This window comes from Aptenodytes patagonicus, chromosome 4, assembly GCF_965638725.1.
Source record: "Aptenodytes patagonicus chromosome 4, bAptPat1.pri.cur, whole genome shotgun sequence".
Lineage (NCBI taxonomy): Eukaryota > Metazoa > Chordata > Aves > Sphenisciformes > Spheniscidae > Aptenodytes > Aptenodytes patagonicus.
In genome coordinates, this window is record NC_134952.1 from 11,578,567 (window position 1) to 11,599,210 (window position 20,644).

The 20,644-nt window shown below is 42.8% G+C and overlaps 1 protein-coding gene across 1 annotated transcript; it reads right to left on the reverse strand.

The window, feature by feature from the left end:
• Positions 1–13,118: 13,118 nt before the first annotated feature.
• GPR78 (G protein-coupled receptor 78) lies at positions 13,119–20,401 on the reverse strand. Its single transcript, XM_076335866.1, has 3 exons — positions 19,700–20,401; positions 19,153–19,266; positions 13,119–15,134 (listed from the first exon to the last, which is right to left on the reverse strand). Exons 1-3 carry the CDS (start codon positions 20,365–20,367, stop codon positions 14,897–14,899), a joined length of 1,020 nt encoding a protein of 339 aa, XP_076191981.1. The 5' UTR covers positions 20,368–20,401; the 3' UTR covers positions 13,119–14,896.
• Between the last annotated feature and the right edge of the window lie 243 nt (positions 20,402–20,644).

Sequence of the window (20,644 nt, forward strand, 5' to 3'; positions counted from 1 at the left end):
GAAAATCAGAGAGGAGGGGGATAAAGGGAATGGCTGCATGCAGGCAGGCTGCTGGGCAGTATGCTCATCTGACTGAGTCCTGTGCCTGTTCCCTGCAATCTAGTCTATTTTCATATTAAATCCTTTGTTATTTTTTTTTTCCCCTACGTAATCTCCCTCTCTGACCTAGGTGTGAGTACTGAAAGGTCAAAGTGCCAGCAACTGGAGAGACTAAGGTGTAAGCTGCAAGGTCTAGGTGTCAGCAACTGGAGAGAGCTGGATGTGTTTATATTTCCCAAGTGAATATAATCCTATGCCCATATGTGCGCATGTGTAGTTTGCAAGCAAATTTCAGTCTGGATTAGCAGGCAAGCAGGAGAAGACTTGCATCTGGAAAGACTCAAGGTCTGAATCAGTGGCTGGGTAAGGGGCCCAGGGTGCAGACATGGCCTGAGAGCTTGTGCTGATATTTGAGGGATCTGTGAATGTGAGCGTACATGTGAACCCAAAGAACGGGAGCACGTGTGTTTTCACTAGTGAACCTCAATCCTGAACAGCCAGAGAGGGGCAACAGGACTGGGCTCTCTGTACTTACATTTATGTAAGTGCTGTTGGTAAAGACAGGGCTCTTCTGGCATCGTGCATGTGTATACATGTGCGCGTGCATGCCACTGTGGGACTCATCCTCGCTGCTGGCTGAACCTGCAATTGGAACAGCAGTAGCTGCACCCTCAGGTCTGGGACAGAGAGACCCCTGGGCATTAGAGCACACCAAGGAAGGGGGAATCCCCAGGTCCCGATTGCCTGGATCTGGCACCCACAAACATCACATCCTTAACAAGCTCCACTGCACCAGCTAAATAAAACCCTCAATAGCCAGCATCCAAAAAGCTCCAAACTTCTTTGTTTCTCAGCTTCCAGAGGCCTTTTACATTCAAGCAGGATGTCTATTTGGTACCAAGATAAAAAAATTACAGCATAAGTAGAGTAGATGGGGGCCTAAGAATGACATTAAGGTAATTGGCAACAAAGGTAAATTTATCAGTTTGTCACCACCATCTATAAATGTTTCCATGGTTGCATGCTGTAAGGCATAGAGAACAGAAGGTTTGGAAGGGTTATTTCATTTACTCTTACCTTAGATTGCCTGTTCTTTTCCTCCTTTCCAAGGGATTTGATCCCAGGCTTTACAGTGTGTCTTTCTGTGAAGCTTCGTCCATTCCTCTGTGCATGGTTGCCACCCCTGGGTTCCCCTGTAGACCCGCACCTTTCTGAGGAGAACAGCAGTTCAGCTACTGCTCCTCCCACCCATACAATATTTCCAGCCACCCAGCATTTCTACCTTGTTTGGCTATTTTTCAGCCCATTATTAGTACTCTGTATATATCATCTGCCCTTCTCATATGTTTGTTGTGTGTTAACACTGACTATATCAAACAGGACTACTAGCAGGTATTGCACAGGGGCATGACCAAAACCTAGAAGCAGTAAAAGCAGCTAGAGGAGGGATGGTTGGGAATCAAGGGATTTCCCCACCTCTGTCTTTTCATTTCTGGGTTTTAGTAAATCTTGTAGGCATTCCGGGGAGTTGATACCAAGTTCTGGCTTAGGCTTAAATATATTTGCCCCAATTCTAAAAGAATCTTAAAAATGAACACGCAAATTCCAGAGTGATGAGCAGATGTAACAGCATCAGCTGGCTTTACACTTGAATCACTACAATAAAGTTAAATAATTTTACTAGCTCTTATTGCTGACTACCTCTTTCCTGACCAGACCTTTCTATTAGCCTACAGTCCACAGTACAACAGCAATCCAGAAATCCTCAGACAGGACTAAATACCAAAACTGGTTTATGTCTTCAGCAGGTACTCAAAGTGGGATTAAATACAGTACATTTAACTTGCTTGCATTCTCATGACTTTTACTATTATCAGAGAAATTTAGTAGAGGGATATATCAGACTCAGACTGGTTTTCATTACCTGGTTCTTTTTATTTTGGCTCTGCTGATAGGAGGCTGAACAGTAAACAGAAGCAGTGCTGTCTAGATAACTGTTTTCTGAAGGACATAAACAGACCAAGAGCAGATCAAAATGCTACATCGTGGCTTGTTATTCTCTCCCCCGCTAGGTGCTAGTGAAGCTGGCAGAATGGTGTATGGCAGCACATCACATCTACTCCAGTACAAAGTCAGCAGGCATAGTTTTAGGGCTTTACAGCAGTTTAAATTAATCCAGGAGATATTTTCATTTTCACAGCAGAAACCAATCCACATCCTGCTTTTTTTCCCCCTCTTTCAGTTTCTACAGAACAGGGCAGAGAAGAGGATCTGCTCTCAGGACAGACAGGGAGTGAATTAGCAACTTCCTGCAAAGCAACAGCAACTCTTTTAAAAAAACCAAACAATTATTCCACCTGTCTTTGCAAGACCTTACCCCCCTACGCCCTGATTGTGCTTCATGCAACAGCAGAGATCTGAGAAAGGCCCACGAGGACTTCTCTTTCAGCTTCTAGGTGCTAAGTTAAAAGAGGAAAACATTTGTTCTGTAAACAAATATTTCTAATTCAGATTAATATGCATGTGGATAAGAGAAATGGCTATTTTACTGTAAAGATACACAGACTATTCTGAGCTCTGTATTTGTTAAGAGGAGCAGATTTTTTGGTCTGTTTCTCTGTGCCTTCTGGGACCATCTACATTATGCTTGGGGAGCTTTTAACTTTCTCACAGAGAATTTTTTCAGCAGTGCCTTTTATGTCAACTTTCAATTTGTTCCCCTTATGACCCACAAGATTAAACCAGCTTTAGAAACTGCCACACAAACACTGAGTGCCAGAAATTTGGTGGAGAGACTAAGAGTAGAGAAAAAGACCACACAAACAGGAGTTCTCCTACACTGTACCCTAAGAGTTTAACCTAGAATGGATCATGGACTGCAACTTTCTACATGTCTCAAATACTTCACAAATTCCCTGTAGCCTCTAGCCGTTATTTTTGATCATTATTGACCAAGTCCATATGTGTACCAGTGCACTAGGGGGGGAAGAGTGATGTTCTGGTAGACCTCCCCAGAGTGAACCAGTCTAGCCATGCTCCAAAAATTAATTTTCCTCTTATGGCTCCAAAATTGGACTTTAATTATTTTCTTTTTATTTCTGACATTTTGGCATGTTTTGCCAATTTTTTCCCCCCAGTTTTTCCTAATGTACCAGAAACAACAGCAAGTAATGAGTGGGTGGGTTTTTTTCCCCTATTAATATTAGGGTCACAGATATTTCTTTCCTCCCTGGTTAAATGTAATAAATATAAATAAGTAAATAAATTTGCAGCTCTTGGAAAAAAATTAAATCATTTAAATTCAATACAAGTATATTAAATTCTGTTTTCATCTTCTGACTTGTCAGAGATTAACAAAGTCAATGACTCACAAAATTAGTTCCTCATACCACTTCCAGGTGATCCACTGAACTGATCCCATCATAATGCAGAGGAATGCAATTAAAGCAGGAGAAGGCCTTACCATCCTAGGAAGATTCAACTGAATACATGCCTTTCTTTTAGCATACCCTTCAGGTAATCTCCGTGGTTACTTGGGCTAATCAGTAAGAAATGAAGCCACTCAAAGTTTCTTTTGATGACAGGAGAAAATGATGCCTAGTTAAAATTCAGCCATGATCAAAGGCACAAGGGATACAATAAACTGGAAGGGAACCTGGCACCAGATGGTAGAATGAGACCACAAAGGCTCCCTCTTATTGCTCCCACATGTAAAGCAGCAAAGCAGGATTACTGCTAAGGGGTTACTAGTAATGCATTTTGTGGTCTTAGTTCAAGATGAGGCCCAAAGGTGACTTTGCCCGACTCCCATAAAGCAAGAAAAATAATACAAATAAGTCAGTGACTCATATAACTGAATATATAATGGCTACAAGGAAAAATAAGTGTGCTCAAAAAAGATCTATGCTGAGAACTAAAGGTCTTTCTTTTCTTCTGATCACAGATGGAGTATTAAAAATTAATGTAAGCTCTACCAGAAAAGAGCTTGACAGTCCTATTTTGAGACTCATTTCACTTCATCTCTTTTTCCCTGTCTCACAGAACATTAATGCCAAAACATTCAAAAGAAGTCCTCTAGGGCTTGCTTTGCACATTCGCAGAGGCACTGGGAAGCATTTTGAAAAAGTGACTTTGAGTGCTTTAGTTTGTACATACCTGATGGGGGAAACACTTAACAGACCCCAATTTGTTGAAGGCAGATCCTCTGCACTTTCCAAGAAATCAAGCCCTTCAGAAAACTGGGTGTCAAACTCAGGCAGCAAGGACCAGTAGCCATTTCGGATGATATTGGCATGAGAGCTCTGAGGATTTCAACTTCACTTTCAGAAATAAACTCCCAAGTCAAATCAAGACCCAAGCCTCACAAAGTCAGGAGAAAGAGGCTGTTAAACTAGTTAAAACCAGATGTTTTTAAAGGTATTCAGGTACTTTAAATTACATATCAGTATACTAAGAGTTTACATCCAACTAAATATCTGGACTTTAAGTGTCTTAAGATTTGTTTTCTATATCAAGGCTCCAAGTCTTTAGAGTGGCACAGCCTAAATTCCCCCTAAATAGAGAGTGTTTTAACAGGTAAGGAATTTTAGTTCAGTTTTTAGTTTCTTCTTTGATTCAAAGAATTTACAAACCATCAGTGGAAACTAAAGAGACCAAATATAAAACAATTGTAAGGTCCATTTTTTCCAGACAATCTTTGGAAGACATTATCTCTAGCCTGTGCTATTCAGGCGAGCTCCACTTGCCATGCTCAGATTGAAGATGTGCTGAATTGCCCACAAAGGACAAAGACCAAAGGTGGTGGATAGGGACGGCAAAGGTGGAGAGACCAGGTTGGAGACCATCCTTGGGATCATGCAGGATCCCATGCAGGCGGCATATTCAGCAGCATGATACCCAGCCCCGCAGAGGCATCGCAAACAGCCTGCCTGCTGCACAGAGAGCAAGCTGACCTCAAGGCTGTTCTCCCAGCTTTATCAAAGTCTACATGGGCATAACTCGTGCCAAACCCATATGCAGCATCTCAGCTAAGTTATTTGTAAGGAAGTAATTAGTTCCTAGATATGAACATCTATTTCAAATGTAGTTTGTAACAATATCTGTGGGGGGGGTCACTGGTTCAGGGCTGCCTTATGTGACTTGTTCCAGGGTTCAGCTAGAGAGCTAGAGTCCCGCACAGCGCTGCTATGTGCCACCCTTCTGTCATGTTATTGTTCATCCAATGACATTAAAAGCATGAGTGTTTTCATCTCAGGAAAAGCGTTAACAAATTGGAAGGTATTTGGAGAGAGGTAACAAATAGGATGGGTGCTTAAGCACTGACTCATCGTGAGAAATAATTTGAGCTGCTGAATATGTTTTTTTTCTTGGCCAAATACTAATTGGATATTCAGGAGTCTGAAAAAATAAGTTGTGTAGGACAGGCCAAGCCACAGTTATGAAGGGTCAAGAGAACAAGAACAAGGCAGTCAGGGAGAGTAAAAGAAAGGCTATAGGGTCTTAATTACTAGCCACAGGCTAAACTCTGGGAACAATACCAGCCATGGGCTAAACTCTGGCAACAGCTCCATCAATTAGTCAAATCCTTCCCCCTGCTTTTCAAAAAAAGCCAGCATTTTGGATTAAAACCTCTGCCAGTGTAAAGTCATCTCGTGCTACTGATATCATGACGTTGCTCTGGTTAAAGATCTGATCCAGAACTGCTAAGTTTTGTACAGATATGAGGAATGCCTTATCATCCACATATGGAACTAATCCCTATGGGAGAGGTTTCTTCAGCCTACAAGGCTTCAGAACAAGACCCTTAGCAGCTCAAAAGCTGTCATTGGTTGTCCTAGCCACGCTATTAGCTCCCTGAGCTACTGCAACAGTGAGCTCCTTATGAGAACTGGGGATTTGTATTTTTCTAATTTCCCTCAACTGTTCATTTCACTGAGTTACCCTCTACTCTTTAACTATTATTAGGGAACAAAAAAGAACCAGTGGCTCAAAAAGATTAACTTTACTTGTCAAAATTTTAATTAGTCAGGGCCTTCCTTTAAACCACTGCTAAGCAGGACACCTTTGGAGCACAGATATACAGTCAGATTCCTGCAGGAGCTGAATTTTTCCATTTTCCTACAGATTACTGTGTTAGACACAGCTCTCAATAGCTCCTTCTTTCTCCTTGAAGTAAACTACGTTGCACCAGGAGGCAAGTCCAACCTCCAGCTTTCATCTGTGACGAAGTCAGGATGTCAAGAAACTTTGCTAGCCCAGAGCAAGCCATTTACATACTCCCCCTTATGTTGGACCTGTTTAGCTTCAAGTTGCCAAGCAACAGCTACCCTCAAGACTCATCAAATCAATGCAGCAGCAGTGTGGGTAATTACAAGGCAAAAGGTCCTGGGATCCATTTATCTGTTTTTTCGCAGATTCATATCATGAACAATTGAAAGTCAAAAGGTGACTGACACTCTAAGGGCTGAACCTGAGAGCATCAGCATTGGAATTGGAGGCTATGAGCTGCCAGGGCAATAACAGACATTTAGACATTGCAGAACAAGCCCAGAGAAACCCACTATGCATCCACATTGGGTAGACTGCATTTCCATCCAGTCTTCCCCTTCATGAGGCTTATTGGGACAACAGGTGGGAAGTTTTCTTGAAGCTCCAAAAATAAGAATTTTATTTTTATGAGGAATTCATTCTGAACACCTTGATTCAGCCAGAAAAGGTTATCTGGTAATTTCATCTGAAAGTGAAAATGTGACAGTAGTCATATTACTACTCTGTGTGCCACTGACTGCAGAAATTAGTAGGGTGTAATCCCAAGGGACAAAATAGATTCAGTAAGATTCTTGGTTTGATTCTTCTGCCTGCTTTCTTTGTCGAGCACAAGAAAGCGAGTGGCACAGCTTCCTTTCTAGTTTATTTAATTTGCATGTTACAATCCTGCTCAGCTGCACAAAATTAAAAACTGAAAAGGCTGTCAGTGAAAAAGTAATTAAAAAACAACAAAAAAACCCACAGAAAACCAAAACCACAGGAAAAAAAGTGAGAACGCTACCACAATAGCCTGAGGGAATGCATCAAGGAAAGAAGGGGTCTGAATAGCCTGGCTTTCAGGTGACATGAGAAACCAGAGGGCAGGTAGAGACTTTAAAAGGTGATGAAGGTGAAGGAAGCATGGGGATTGACTGAGCTTTCAGCAGTTGCAAAGGGAGCACAGGCTAGCAGAGATGCAAAGAGCAAATGCTGCTGTTCCTGTGTCTGGTCAGCTCTAAACCCAGAGATGAAAATAACTGAGTAGATGGGAATTTATGAATAGTAAGAATAAACAGGATTTTTAAGAAGGAGGGAATGAGCCCCGGGTTTGAATCACTTTTCAAAACCGCTGCCACAGTGCTCCTCTGGGTCTAGAAGAAAGGAGCTTACAAGCACCGAATTTGTTTGGCTGGAGTGATTGTAGATGCTCAGCAAGCCACAGGTATCCATCAGATAGAGGACAGCAGGGGTGTACACAGAGAGACATGAGAAAGCTTAGGAAAGGAGAGGGCTTAGAGGTGTAAGTGACTGTCAGAGGACTGGAGTGCAGCTTCCTCTATAGCCATACCATCTGCATTTTCAGTCTGCTTAATATCCTTATGTTATCACTTGAAGAAAAACTTACACCTCTTAGATTACGTTTCCATTCAGTGCCGTTAATGTGTTTTGCTAGGATATACAAGAATCCAAGGATTTTTTTTTGTTGTTGTTGTTAATGTGATTAATTCAGTGAGTAGACTTCGTAACTGGGCTGGTCTTAAACGGTCTTTTGGAAAGATTTCTGCAAATTCACACTTGGACTCTACTGATGAAAACCTTCAAGTAAAATCTCAGCTTACCTCCACCTGAAGGCTGTGAAACCAGGATCTTACCCTTAACGTATTTTCCCCTTCAGTTATGCCTCTGCCCACTAACAAAGTAAGCGGGACGTAACACATAGATCGGATATAAGCAGCCCTCAGAAGAGGAGCAGGAGCATCATCTCCCCCTTTATAACAAGTGCCCTACCCACTAAACTTCACCATCATGTACACGGGGTCCGTGCTGTCACATACACAGCATCTCAAATTCTTGTTTGTACAGAGGGAGAGCAGGACCCCTTTCTACCTAGCTTCCAGCCTGGCCAAGGCAACATTCTCCAAGAAGAAGAGAGATCCCAGCCTGAGCTCTCACACCCAGAGAAGAACATTGAAACTCCATCTAGAAAAGCATAAAAGGGAGCTGTGGCTTCAACACATGCAGCTGTGTTTTATGAGTAAGGGGTGTCTGTCACTCCTTTTTACATGGTGCTGGTGTGGCAAGCTCCTCAGGGTGGAAGGAGGAACATCTTGTTCTTGTATCCTAAATAGCTTTCTCCCAGAATTCAGCTCCACTGTCAACTCTGAGGTATCCCCAGCCATCATCAGAAGCACATTTTTAAACACCTGCAAAACTTTGAGCAAGAGATCAACAGACAGATTCAGGATGAAAGTGTTTTCCATTCCTAGGTATCTTCTAAACCGTGTTTCATGCAATTTGATCTTTTCTTGGCTGTGTGGTCTTTCATCTGTCTGTGCCTCACGTCTCCTGAGAAAAGCAGTTCTAGTACTTCCCTGGCTTCCAGCAAGGTAGTAAGAATAAAAAGATAATGAAGTATTCAGACTGCTGTGTGGGGAGCCCAAAAGATATTTTAAATGCCTAAAGCAGGCTTCATCAGCAACGACAATAAGAGTTTGATTAGGTGAAAAGCCAGATTTTGAGCTGAAAGCCAGTCTGAGCTACGCACCTTTAAGGAGTGATCAGTAGTCATTTGTAAAACAAAGGTCACGTATCACCAATCGACATTTTGTTTTACCATGAATAAGGACAAATATGAAACAAAAGACCTAAAAGATGTTTAAATATTCTCGTGAAGATGCACACACAAACCCAATCTCCAGTCCCATGCCATGGAGCAAGGGCACTGAGCAATTTATTGGGTTTCAATAAAACATTCTGAAAATGTGCATCAGGGCTGACAGCTGGAAGCAAAGAGATCAGATATGTAAAGACAGGAATTATAAAAGTGAAAAGAAGGTGGTAATGAGTCTGCCACTTAAGGTCAGGCTTCACTGAAATACAATTAGAGCGCTAAGCCTTTGGTTGGAAAAAAAAAAATTCAAACTGACAAAGTCAGTTAAGTAAAGCTACTCTAGGGTTAAGCATGAGGAGCAGGGGTCTTCTTGGAAAGCATTGCAAAATTTCAATCCATTTGGTTTAGGAAAGGAAACTTGGAAACTTAAACATCTGCTGGACAGTTTGCTCCAAATTTGCTGGATACAAACCTGTATATGCCATGTGCAAACAGTAGGGTGCAGTGAAATGGATGAAACACACACAACAAATAACTTAGGTTATATCCCAAAGGGGATTTTTTGGGTTTTGTTTGGAGAGTATTTACTGTCCACAGTGGACTGCTCAGCAGCTTGCACAGGCAATATGTGATAGTGGATTAGACTCAGAAATGAAGATGCTTCAGTTATGATTTATAACATTTCTGAAGGCATCTGGTTAAAAAAAGTGGTGTGAGTGGACTGGAATGATCTGTAGTTCTCAACACTCAAAAATACCTTTAACTGTATGGACCCTATGACATTTAACATACATGCTTTGCAATATGTTCCATTTGCATAGAGAATGTGTAAGAAGCCTGGCTGGGAGCAACTCATGGTTCATGCATTGCTCACTGACAGAAAAGAGCAGAAGCACCTAGTTTGCATCGTGCACCCTCATGTCCTGGCAAGGAAAACCTGCTGGTAAAGGGAGAAGAGCCAAGGATATGCAGAAATGGGACCAGTCATTTGACCTGTGTCACAACCATAAGACACAGGGAAAAACAGCTCCAGCTAAGAGAAGGAGCTGGTTGCATACACTGTGCCAGGTGACATTTTGCTCTCCCAAGCTTCTGGCACTGAAAGGTATTTGTATATTTACAACCTTTCTTAAGGTCATCTCTGCTGTGTCTCCAGCTGAGCCATTAAATATTAATTGGACCTGCTTTCCAAAAATAAAAAACAGAACCTCTAATTTACTTGTGTAATTAACACCTCCCACAAACCAGGTGTCCTCCTGAACCAGGCTGAACCAGCCATTTGCACTTCACAATCCTGAAACATGCTATGTGCTTTTGAGACAGACACACAGTTGCTTGTTCATTCTGCGTGCGTGAGTGCACATAATTATTTTTGGGGAAAAAAAAGGCCTTAAATACAACAGAAAATATTCCCTCCAGGTGATGTAGTTAAACCTTCCCACTCACACAGGATAGTTCTCTTCAGTTTGGATTTTGGTTGGGGTTTTGGTGGGGTTTTTTTAAGCACTTTACCTAGATGAGGTTGAACATCTTGTCACAGGCCATTTTATTCAACAAGGCTCAATGCTGCTAAATTTCTCAAAGAACTCAAATTTTAACCCATAGTTGTAAAGAGCATGATCACTCTCTGGTCGTATAAGAGCACTTACATTAAAGAACTTTGGTTCCCACATGCTTAAACATATAATAAGCCTAACATTGCAATTAGCTCTGAAATGTAAGTTCAGTGCAACCATTAAGACAAGGTAGGTATGTATTCAGTAATCACTGAACTGCACAGATTATTTGCAAAAGTTTATTAGGTGCTGATTTACCCAGATGAATGACATGCCTGCTCTTCAGTGAGGCTAAGGAATTTGTGGAGTGAAAATCCACAGAACCCGAGGTCCTCATTGCTCAGCTGCCATCTAAGCTCAGAGGCACATCAGTTTTCAGTATTGCACAACCCAAGAAAACTAGTTTTGTTTTTGCACTTGGACTGAAGCACATCTATCTTGTCAGGACTTAGCAGACTGGGATCCAGCGCATACCTAAACCTTTTGGGAATCTGTAGTCTAAGCACTACTTCACCTTTATTTCCTCAGAAACTCAGTCTGACTGTCAGTCTCAGAGCTTACCTGCAATATAGGTGCTCGGCAAAAAAAAAAAAAAAGACATTTCTATTTCCTTTGGAAGAGATGACTCTGTGATAAATAAGCATCAGAGCACTCACCTAGGAAACAAGGCACGCAGACTCACTTCCTTCCTCTGAAAAGGCAGATTCGAAACTCCATCCTGGATCTCACCAGAAAATATCCAAATCATCAGGCTTGGACATACTTTGGTGGAGATGCGTTAAGAAAAAAAAAAAAAGAAGCTGAACATCTCCTCAGTTGCATGGACTCATTAAAGGTTTGTTGTGCTGCAGAGTTTATACTCTGACTACCATTAGGATGGGGGTGTCACCCAGGGGAGGTGCAGTTCTCCACTCCAGTCTCTGCAGCCAAAATACAAGTTTGAAGAAGGGGAGAGGATATTTTTTGCTGATTCAGATTGCAACCATGAGCTGAAAAATCACAGCCCCAGAGCTTTTTGGGCTCTGCTACTAGAAAATGGTGCTTCTCTCACACAGTCTTTTAACAACTCACCATCATTTTCCCTAAGCAGCCACAGGTGGGTGACAGCTCCTTCTGCTAGGGAAGTCATCCTATCAGGCAGTTCCTGCTGACCCCCGTGGCATTTCCAACTCCACAACACACCTGCCAGGTATTTGCCAGTCTCTTGTCTCCTAGCAAAAGCCACTCCAGGCCTTTGGGCAGGAAATCCAGATAAAGTTTTCTAGAGCACTATCTTCGAGTTAGCAAGAGTGTGTCAATGGCAAGATGCCATTTTGGATATCACACTTCAGCTTTGTTGGAAATCTTCTGATCCAAACTAAACCCTACTGTCAGGACTGTGTATCCAAAGTTTGTTTTATCTAAAATATCAGTAAAAGGGAATCCACAACCTTGCCACCCCTGGTGAACGCTCCCATCATGTAAGGTATATGTTCTCACCTCCAATATAGCACTAAACCCTTTGATCCTTTTTGCAGCATCTCCAAAAATGGGGACAAAGTGTGGTTTCCCCCTACCTCCTCCTATCCCCGAATAACCTAGAGCATGGTGAATGAAGCACCAAGCTAACAGGAGTTTTGCCTATATCAGGAAGCTGGGAGAATGAAACTGAGACCTCTCACTGAACGCTTCCTACTTGGTTAGAAGAGTAGAGCAAGCCCTTCTCTGGTGGGGAGTGGGTGGAGAGAAGAAGGGAGAAGGAAAAATTTACCTGCAGAACTGGCTGTGCATACTGAGCAGAGGAAGATGCCTTCTGGTAATGCTAAGCAAGGCACTTAAACTTCATTGCAAATCAAGATTGAGAGGACTACAGCTGTCCTCACCCTTCCTTAGTTTCTGGTGTCTTTACATCTGGAGCATACTGTGGACCGTAGCTTCCTAATTCTCTATGGAAATTAAATCTAAAAGGCGTTCTGGAACACCCAGCACAGGCTCAAAATCTTGTTTGTTTGGCTGTTTTTTTTCCATCTAGATCTAAGCACCTCCAGAAATGTTCACTGCTTTGTGAGGTTGAATGGTATTGTAAAGTGTGTGCATGATAACACCCTCAAATGGCATAAATAAGCTTCATTAATTAACTTAATAGCAGATGTAGCAGTTTAACTATGTCCTGTTTTATACCTTTAAAATGTGGCTTATAGTTTAATAGCTTTAGAAGTTTATTACTGTAATAGCTTTGAAGTTTATTATTTTTTTTTCTCCTCTACTATTTTCTTGATACTAAGATAGGAAAAAATCAAAGTAAATATTTATTTCATTTGTATGTCTTGGAGGTGACTCAACTGTACGTAACATATTCATTTCTTAAAGTGAGCACCATTTTGTTTAGGAAACCAGAAGTAAGCTAACAATTGCAGGTATCACTAAACTCATGTTTATTCATAGATAAATGCTGTAGTCTATCAAATCTTTTTGGCACAAAACCGGCAAAAAAAACCCTGAAAATTTAGCATCCGTCCCCCATCCCCCCATCCCCCCCCCCCCCCGAGATATCTGGTCCTTATGTTGCAGCTGAAATGAAAGACTGAAGCATCAGGTGGCAGAGGGGGGAGGCATGTGGAGGCAGAGAGGAAGACAGTGAAACTGGAAAGATTCCATAGACAACTTTTTTTTTTTTTTAAATACTGTATTTACACAAAATTGGAGAGAGTACAAATACTTTACTAAGAAGACAAAACTGTTATAGTACATTCAATTTAAACACAGGCAGAGCTATAGATGCAAAACACAGAGGCCTAAGGTACTTGCATGGCAAAAAAAAAAAACCAACATCAGAATGGCCTCAGAGATTAAAAGCAGGAGATAAGAGAACATTGTATTTGTTACGCAGCATCACCTTTCCTTGACTTCAACGGGATTGCAGTAAGGCGCTCTCCTTCCTCGTTGTGGATGGTGGGAAAAACCCTCTCGGTGTGCTGACTGCTCAGCACTGATTTTACAAAACAGTTAAGTGCGTACTTAATTTTCAGCATGGGAATAGAGCTGTTAACTTCAAAAGAAATTATATTTGTGCCTAATCGCATGCTTATATGCTTAGTTTGACCAGGAATAGCCTTCTCAATGCTTAATAGGGTCAAGTCCATTGTTACATAAAAAATAAGTGTTCCTTACTGTCTTCTTTCTTTTTTTTTGTTAAAATATATTTTAGAATTGCTTTATTTTTTCCCTTAAGTACTGATTAGAAAATAGTAGCTTATTGAATGCCATAGAATATTTTGATTCATATCTTATATAATCAAAAGAATATTGTTCAAAAATAATTACCACATTTTTCCAAAGCCTGTTTAGATTTAAAAATAAATAAAAGAGAAAAATACATATAATAATAAAGCAGCTTTGTGTTTCTAGGCATTTGGCAGCAGGTCTGTTATAGTATCTCTCAGACATCTCTTGGTATCAGTTAAAATCACCAGATTAATTGATCATTATAAAAGAAAAGATTGTACAATATTATTACAAGCCACCAAATATAGCCAATGCATGAAATATCTTACACATCATATATCCCTTAAAAAGAATTAATATATTTTAGCCTGTTCTTTGAAAACAGATAGCTTCTGAAGTAATATATCTTAAACACAGTGGTATCTGCCACTTCTACCGTCTAGCTGATTTTTTTTTTTTTTAATAAAAGCTTGTTTGAATAGGACTACTAGCTCAGTGATGGAACTACAGTGCTATTTATCTAAATTCCATATATGTCTTTGTTACTGTTGCTGCAATTATGGTAATCACATACCATTGAAGTGCTAAATATTAGTAACTCAGATATGAGGACTTTGGTTACGCTTGATAGAATACTGGCATATCAAATATATGTACCACTTCCTAAAGGCTATGTTACAATCATGATGCCTAGTAATAAATAATAATAATAACAATCTCAGATTCAAAGTGCTGACCCATATCACTCACTTGAGGCACCAATACAATAAATCAATCAATTAAAAGACTTATTTGTAATGTTCAAAACTAACAGAGCAGATCCAGGGCTGCCAAGTTACATGCGCAACACGGTGCACTCTGAACCCCTCCTTCCAACCTGGGGATTCCTGTGGTCCCAGAAGACACTGGAATATCACATCTGATGTGTGACGCTCCAAAGCATACCAAGTCTTCAGAAACGCAACATTAAAAGCTCTCTAAGCTTCTCTGAAGCCTCCAAAGGCTCTCTTAAACTCCTCAGGCCTACTCCATTCACTCAGGGACAAGGCTTTGCCATATATTGTACTTGGCTGCAGACCAGGGAAGAGCCTTTCATGAAAGTCCACAATGAAATGCATCGCATTAATGCAGCTTTCACACCCTGGAGACACTGTCACCACTGTCAGCATGAGAGGGAAAAGGCAGCTTTCCAGCAGCAGCAAACACCTGTCTCACTCAAAGGGGAATGTTTTTCATGTTGTTAGTTTGTTCTGTGCAAGCAGTAATCGTTTTCAGTGTCGAGAGAGCTGTTGTACCCCGATGATGGATACAGGTCCCTCTTAAGTATCCTATTGACAATGTTGATCAGAACTTTTTTGTACTGTTGACGTAAAAGTGAGTAAACAAATGGATCTGATGCAGCCTTACTGTAGGTGAGGCACTTGCTTATAATTCCCCAGTAGTAATTTATGGTAACAAAAGGAAGGAGCTCTATCAACCTGTTAAACATTAAAGAGAGATGGAAACACTTGAGTGTTATATTCACACTGAGCCCAGTGCTGAACTCATGCTTCATGAAACATTAAAGTAACACTTATTTTCTTACAGTACACGGTCCCTGCAGGAGAAGGGCCCTGTACTTACTTACTCCTTGGATTCAATAAAGGCAAAGGGACCTTTCCTAGCAAGGCCACTGGGAGACAACAATCATTCCCTCTATGGAAAGAGAGAAGTGTGTTTTCAATGTTAATGCTCCCATACATCAGAGATAAGAAAATGCTGCAGTTTATTGCTTACTTTCTGAATTTAGAGGGTTGTGCTGGTAAGTGGTCAAAATCTTGGTGACATAATTGACTACCCCTCTCCCATGGCAAGCTTGAGATAGACATATGTGACTTGGGGCATCCAGGCTCACTCAACTCAGTTGCCTAAGTACAGCTGTCCAGTGACACTTGAGACATTTGGGCATAACCTCCTTGGCATCAGGCTGCTGCTCCTGCAAGTTGTGTGTCTCCTCTAGGTCCTGTGTCATATCTGCCAAACTATGTAAAGGTTTTGGATACTATGCATCATCTCAAATGACACCAGAAACCTCGTCTAGATCACTGAATCCACCCCCTCAGATACGGAACAGTGAACCTGCATTACACCACTGCTGTGAATTATCACATAAGCAAAGAGGATTCATGTTTGACCATTGTAGTATGAAGAACAACACGGCAGTATCTCAGAGAGATTTGGGTGGCACTTGCAATCCCATAATATGCTTAGGAGCACAACTGCGTCTATTTACCTGTGAAACTTTCTGTGTGCACTTGTCTAACCGCTAGTTTGGCCAAAGAAAAGAAGGAGACAACACTTTTATCATCATTATATGACCAGCCAGCTGTCTCCAGACCTGTCTCCTGGTCTGTGCCTCATGGCTGGTTAGTGGCCTCAGCACCTCAGTTGAGATGGGTGTATTAATCATGGGTGCAGAAACTGCAACCGAGTTAAACAATTTTTCCACAGAAGTGAGAGCAAACCATCAGATTATTCCAGCGAATGTCTGGCATACAGCTCATCTGCAGTGGGCAAACTCTCCAGAAATGTGGAAAGAACAGGGTGAGAAGTTTTTATTTTCTGTACAACTTTTGTGAAACCTTTTGCAGGACCAAGAATATACTATTTTGCTATATTCATTCCAGAAGAAAACAAAAATACCATGAGATAAAATAGCCCTTTTCTGTACCCTAAAACATCACTGTTTGAAGACGTAAGATGAGAAGCTTCCTCAAGCCTTGAAGAACCTTTTGGCCTCTTTCCAAAGTGCAGAGCTCTCACCTTGCAGGGTGTTGACTTTTGAAGCTGTTCCGATCCCTCCGCATAGAAAAGCTGACTTACCACCACTACGACTGAACATTGCAACAAGTGGTTGAACTCTGACAGGAAAATTTCCCATTTGTATGCATAAAAGTGAAATCATTCCTATGGCAAGTGCATTTAAAAACCAGATGACTTCTGTTTGAAGCTGCTTGGAAAAAATTCCAGTGAATTCAAAACAGAGAGAACAGGAAGACACAAAATGTGAGGAATAAATAAATGTACCAGACACAAAATGTGAGAAATATATAAATGTACAATAAATGACACGTGCTGCATGGTTGCTTAGGTTTGTCCCATCCTGTATATCATCCTAGTACAAGAAGTATAAATTTTATATTTACATGATTGATGTTTTTATAAAGACACTAAATAAGAAGAGTAAGGTATCTTTCAGTCATGAAAACAGATGTATTGCTATGTTTTTCCTTTAATGTATTATGGGCCCAAACATAATCGCGCTGAAGCCAACAGAGGAAAAATTACACAGATTGTAATAAGATAAAGGGCCTGGCCAAATCAAGTCAGCCTTAGAAACATCCATCTGAATGCATCTTAGTATCATTTTCTTGTTTTCGGTGCTTTTACAAAAAAGATTAAATTCATCTGTCGGCTCTTAGTGAACAGATGAATATATTGCTAATGATCATAATCTCATTCAGATTTCTGAAGTGAGGAGAAAATACTGAGCTCACAACGCAACCTGAGTCACCAGGCCAAAGAGCAAGAAAACAGGGGAGGAGATCTCTCACATTGCCTCCATAGAGATTGCTTCAGCATCACCCCCCTAAAAACCAGAATGGGGGAAGAATGGAGAAACGGGCATGGCAGCAAGTCCTCTAACCTCACCTCCACCACCACCGTTTATCTAGTGCTGCCTGGACACTGTCTTGCCTTTGGGGCAAAGAGCTTTTGAGGATGTCCTCCCCAAATACTTCCTATTTTGCTGTCACTGAACTACCTCGGTCCTTGTGACTGAGACAGAAGCTGTACCTTGACACACACATTTATATAAATCAACCCTCAGTCTTCTCTCTAGTGACACAAGAGATACCTGTTTGTCACACATAGAAAATGCACCATCTTACATTTGCCAAATGCAGGGTCTGAAGACGGAAGTCACTTTTATTTTAGAAGTTTATGAGAAATATCTCCACCCTGAAAAATGTAGCGATGCTGGAATTTGCTGAGCTTGGTAATGCTCAGATGGAAAGAAGATGGCAAAATCCACTTTGCTCAATATAATTATATCCTGATTATGGCAAAAGTGAATAGAAAATGACTCAGAATGTACTGAACAGTGATCAATTAACCTTTTAACTCGGTGATGTAATGTTAATATTTGTAATAATCCTTTCAACTGCAGAAAAAAAAATGCAGTTATCCAGACAATCAGTCAGCAATCCCTTTCAACATATAAATGGGCACTGAAAGAAATGTCATCCTAAAGGTTAAAAAACGTTGTCATTTTTGTGCACTGGCCTCAATCTGTCCCCCTACCCATGTAAGAAAAGGGCAATGACAATGACTGTAAATGGCCTATATATATGTGAGTGTGTAAGATCAGTGCACTAAAGCTGGCCGATTTCTGTAAACTGGTGTGGCTGCAGATGCTGGCAGCTTGGCAGCAACCTTGAGGAAGCCCTCACCAGGGTGGTTTTGCAAAGACTAGTGCACCTTCCTTGACAGAAGTCAGTTCTCTTCAAGTATGTCTTGAACACACTGTGAAGTGGGAAATAATTTAAAAAATCACTAGTGAAAGATGTAGCCCATTTCAGTTTAGAGATGAAAGGCTAAATCCTGAGGTGCTGCACTTCAGTAGAGTTACATTCGCTTCCAGCTCACTGATTTATGCAAGATTTAAAAATAATAACCATATGTTGTATAAAGGCTATGCAAGTACAGAATGAGAATGATACATAACTACTTAAAAAGGTGCAGACCACTGGGGTGGATGCCAATGATTCCGACCAGTTGAGAGGCATGGTGTTTCCTATACATTTTAAAAGTCTAATTATTGGTTTTCCTGGGAGATAACTCTCACACCTCATTACAAGGCTGTGCTGCACCATTAGCAATATATTTACAGACATTAATGTTTCCAGACACAAAGCTTATCTGACAAATTATCAGCCTGGATAAATTTAAATTATGTCACCTCAGCTTCCAATAGCAGCAAGTTTGGCCTTATGCCTTAAAAAAAAAAAAAAAAAAAGACCTGAGCTAATCGGGAAAAGCTGTCTGCTTTCCTCTCTATTGCTCGGGTTGTGTTAATAAGGTAGGGTGGCGAGTCTTTTAAACTGCTTTCATCTCCCACTGGCATATAATTAATTCCTGGTACTTGTCCTAAAAGCCTCTTGCTCTTGGCAGAGGCACCCAGACCTGGCTGCAATGAGGAAAGGAGAGCCAGAGGCTGCCGAGGCTTCGCCCGGCGGCTGGGCGTGTGGGCAGGGTGGGCGTGTGTGTGAGTGTGAGAGCGTGTGTGTGTGTGTGTGCGCGCGCTCTGCCCCTCAGAACCGGCCCCGGGTCTCTATCAGGCTCTGGCACCCCCAAATTAGCTGTAGCCCGCCCCCCCCCCGCCCCCCCCCCGGGCACCTGCGCATCAGAGGGCATATCGGTCCCGGAAAGTCCCCCACCCCAAGAGGCGATACTAACCTGGTGATAATGTAAGGACCAAAACAGATCACGAACGACCCTATAAAAATACTGATTTTCTTGGTAGCCCGCTGCCTCCTCCGTTTCTGCTCATTAAGACAGCGCTGCTTCACACTGCAAAGGGAAAAGAGCAGTCGGTGGGTTAAGGCAAGAAGCAAGGAGGCGAGATGTGAGCCCAGGGGAGAAGGGAAGGACTCGCTCCCGGCCCGAGAGCCCCTGCCCCGGGGGAGGGGAGGGCAGCCCCGGCCCCGCCGAGCCTGGGGACGATCGCACTCACCAAAGCAGCGGCTCCCTGTTAAAGGGAGCTCGGGCAAGTGGGAGCACCCGGCGAGCGGGACTAGCATTTAAACAATGCAGGCTACAAATGCAGAAGCCACCGTCTTCTGGCACTATAAGCAGCGTCTGAAACTAGAGGCAGAAGCGTTCGCCATGTGGCCGGGGCAGGCAGGAGCGCAGGAAAGGGTGCCGGGGAGGCAGGACATCCTCTCCGCCCGCGGTACCTACCGCAAGTGCCCCGGGGCTGTGAATACGAACACGCACGCATTACCTGGGGTGGATATCCACCAGCAAAACCAGAGTCTGCATGGTAATAATGTCTATCCGCTTGCAGTGGAACCGGGCAACTTTCAACACCTTTAAATAGGTGAAACACAAGATCACCAGCGACAGCATGAAACTGGTGGAGTGAAAGACGATGGTGAACACTGTAAACCTTCTCCGCTCCGTCTCTTCCTTCAGGTGCAAGGTGCAAGAGGCATAAACGCTGCTGTAATCTACCCACGAATAAAACAAGGATACCAAGGGGAACGTGAGGGAGTGGAGCCACGAGTAGCCCATCAGTATCACAGCGTCCTTATACCGCATCTTGCTGGTGTAGCTTAAGGGGAACACCACGGCAATCCATTTGTCGATGCTGAGCGCTGCCATGCTCAGCATCGTGTTGGAAGTCAGGAAAGTTTCCAGGAAACCCACCGCTTTGCAGACGCAGTCCCCGGGGGGCTGCTGGTTCCTCAGGATCCCGAGCAGGGTAAAAGGCATGTTCAGGACGGTGAGGAGCAGGTTGCAAAAGGATAAGTTCACCAGGAAAACGCCGGCGACCTGCTTGCGGATCTCCGTACTGTAGACGAAGCATAGCAGCACCAGGAGGTTGGAGAGCAGAGAGACGACCAGCACCAGCACGAGGAGCAACGCCAGCAGCACGCCTGCCAAGTCCATCTCTCAGCGGGTCGCCGGGAGCGGGCGAGGGCGGGAGGAAGGGGGCATCCGAGCCGGCACCGCAGCCTCGCCTGCCGCCGCCCGCGGCCGCCCGCGCATGTTGCCGGCGGCGCGGGCCGGGGGGCAGGGGGCCGGGGGAGCGGGGAGCAGAGCCGGGGGCAGCGGGGTGTAGGGAGAGGAGCAGGGGGCGGGGAGCAGAGCCGAAGGTGCGGAGAGAAGGGCGAGGGGAGCGGGGCTGGGCGGCCGGCGGGGGCAGCGGGGAGAGGACCCGCGGGAG

What these genes read in the sequence shown, in the direction of transcription:
- GPR78 (XM_076335866.1), bottom strand. Translation starts at nt 20,367, where the DNA reads ATGGACTTGGCAGGCGTGCTGCTGGCGTTGCTCCTCGTGCTGGTGCTG. An exon ending in CTGGTGGATATCCACCCCAG is followed by an intron (nt 19,267 to 19,699) that starts GTAATGCGTGCG and finishes TTCCCTTTGCAG; the next exon opens with TGTGAAGCAGCGCTGTCTTA. An exon ending in GGTCCTTACATTATCACCAG is followed by an intron (nt 15,135 to 19,152) that starts GTTAGTATCGCC and finishes AATGTTTAACAG; the next exon opens with GTTGATAGAGCTCCTTCCTT.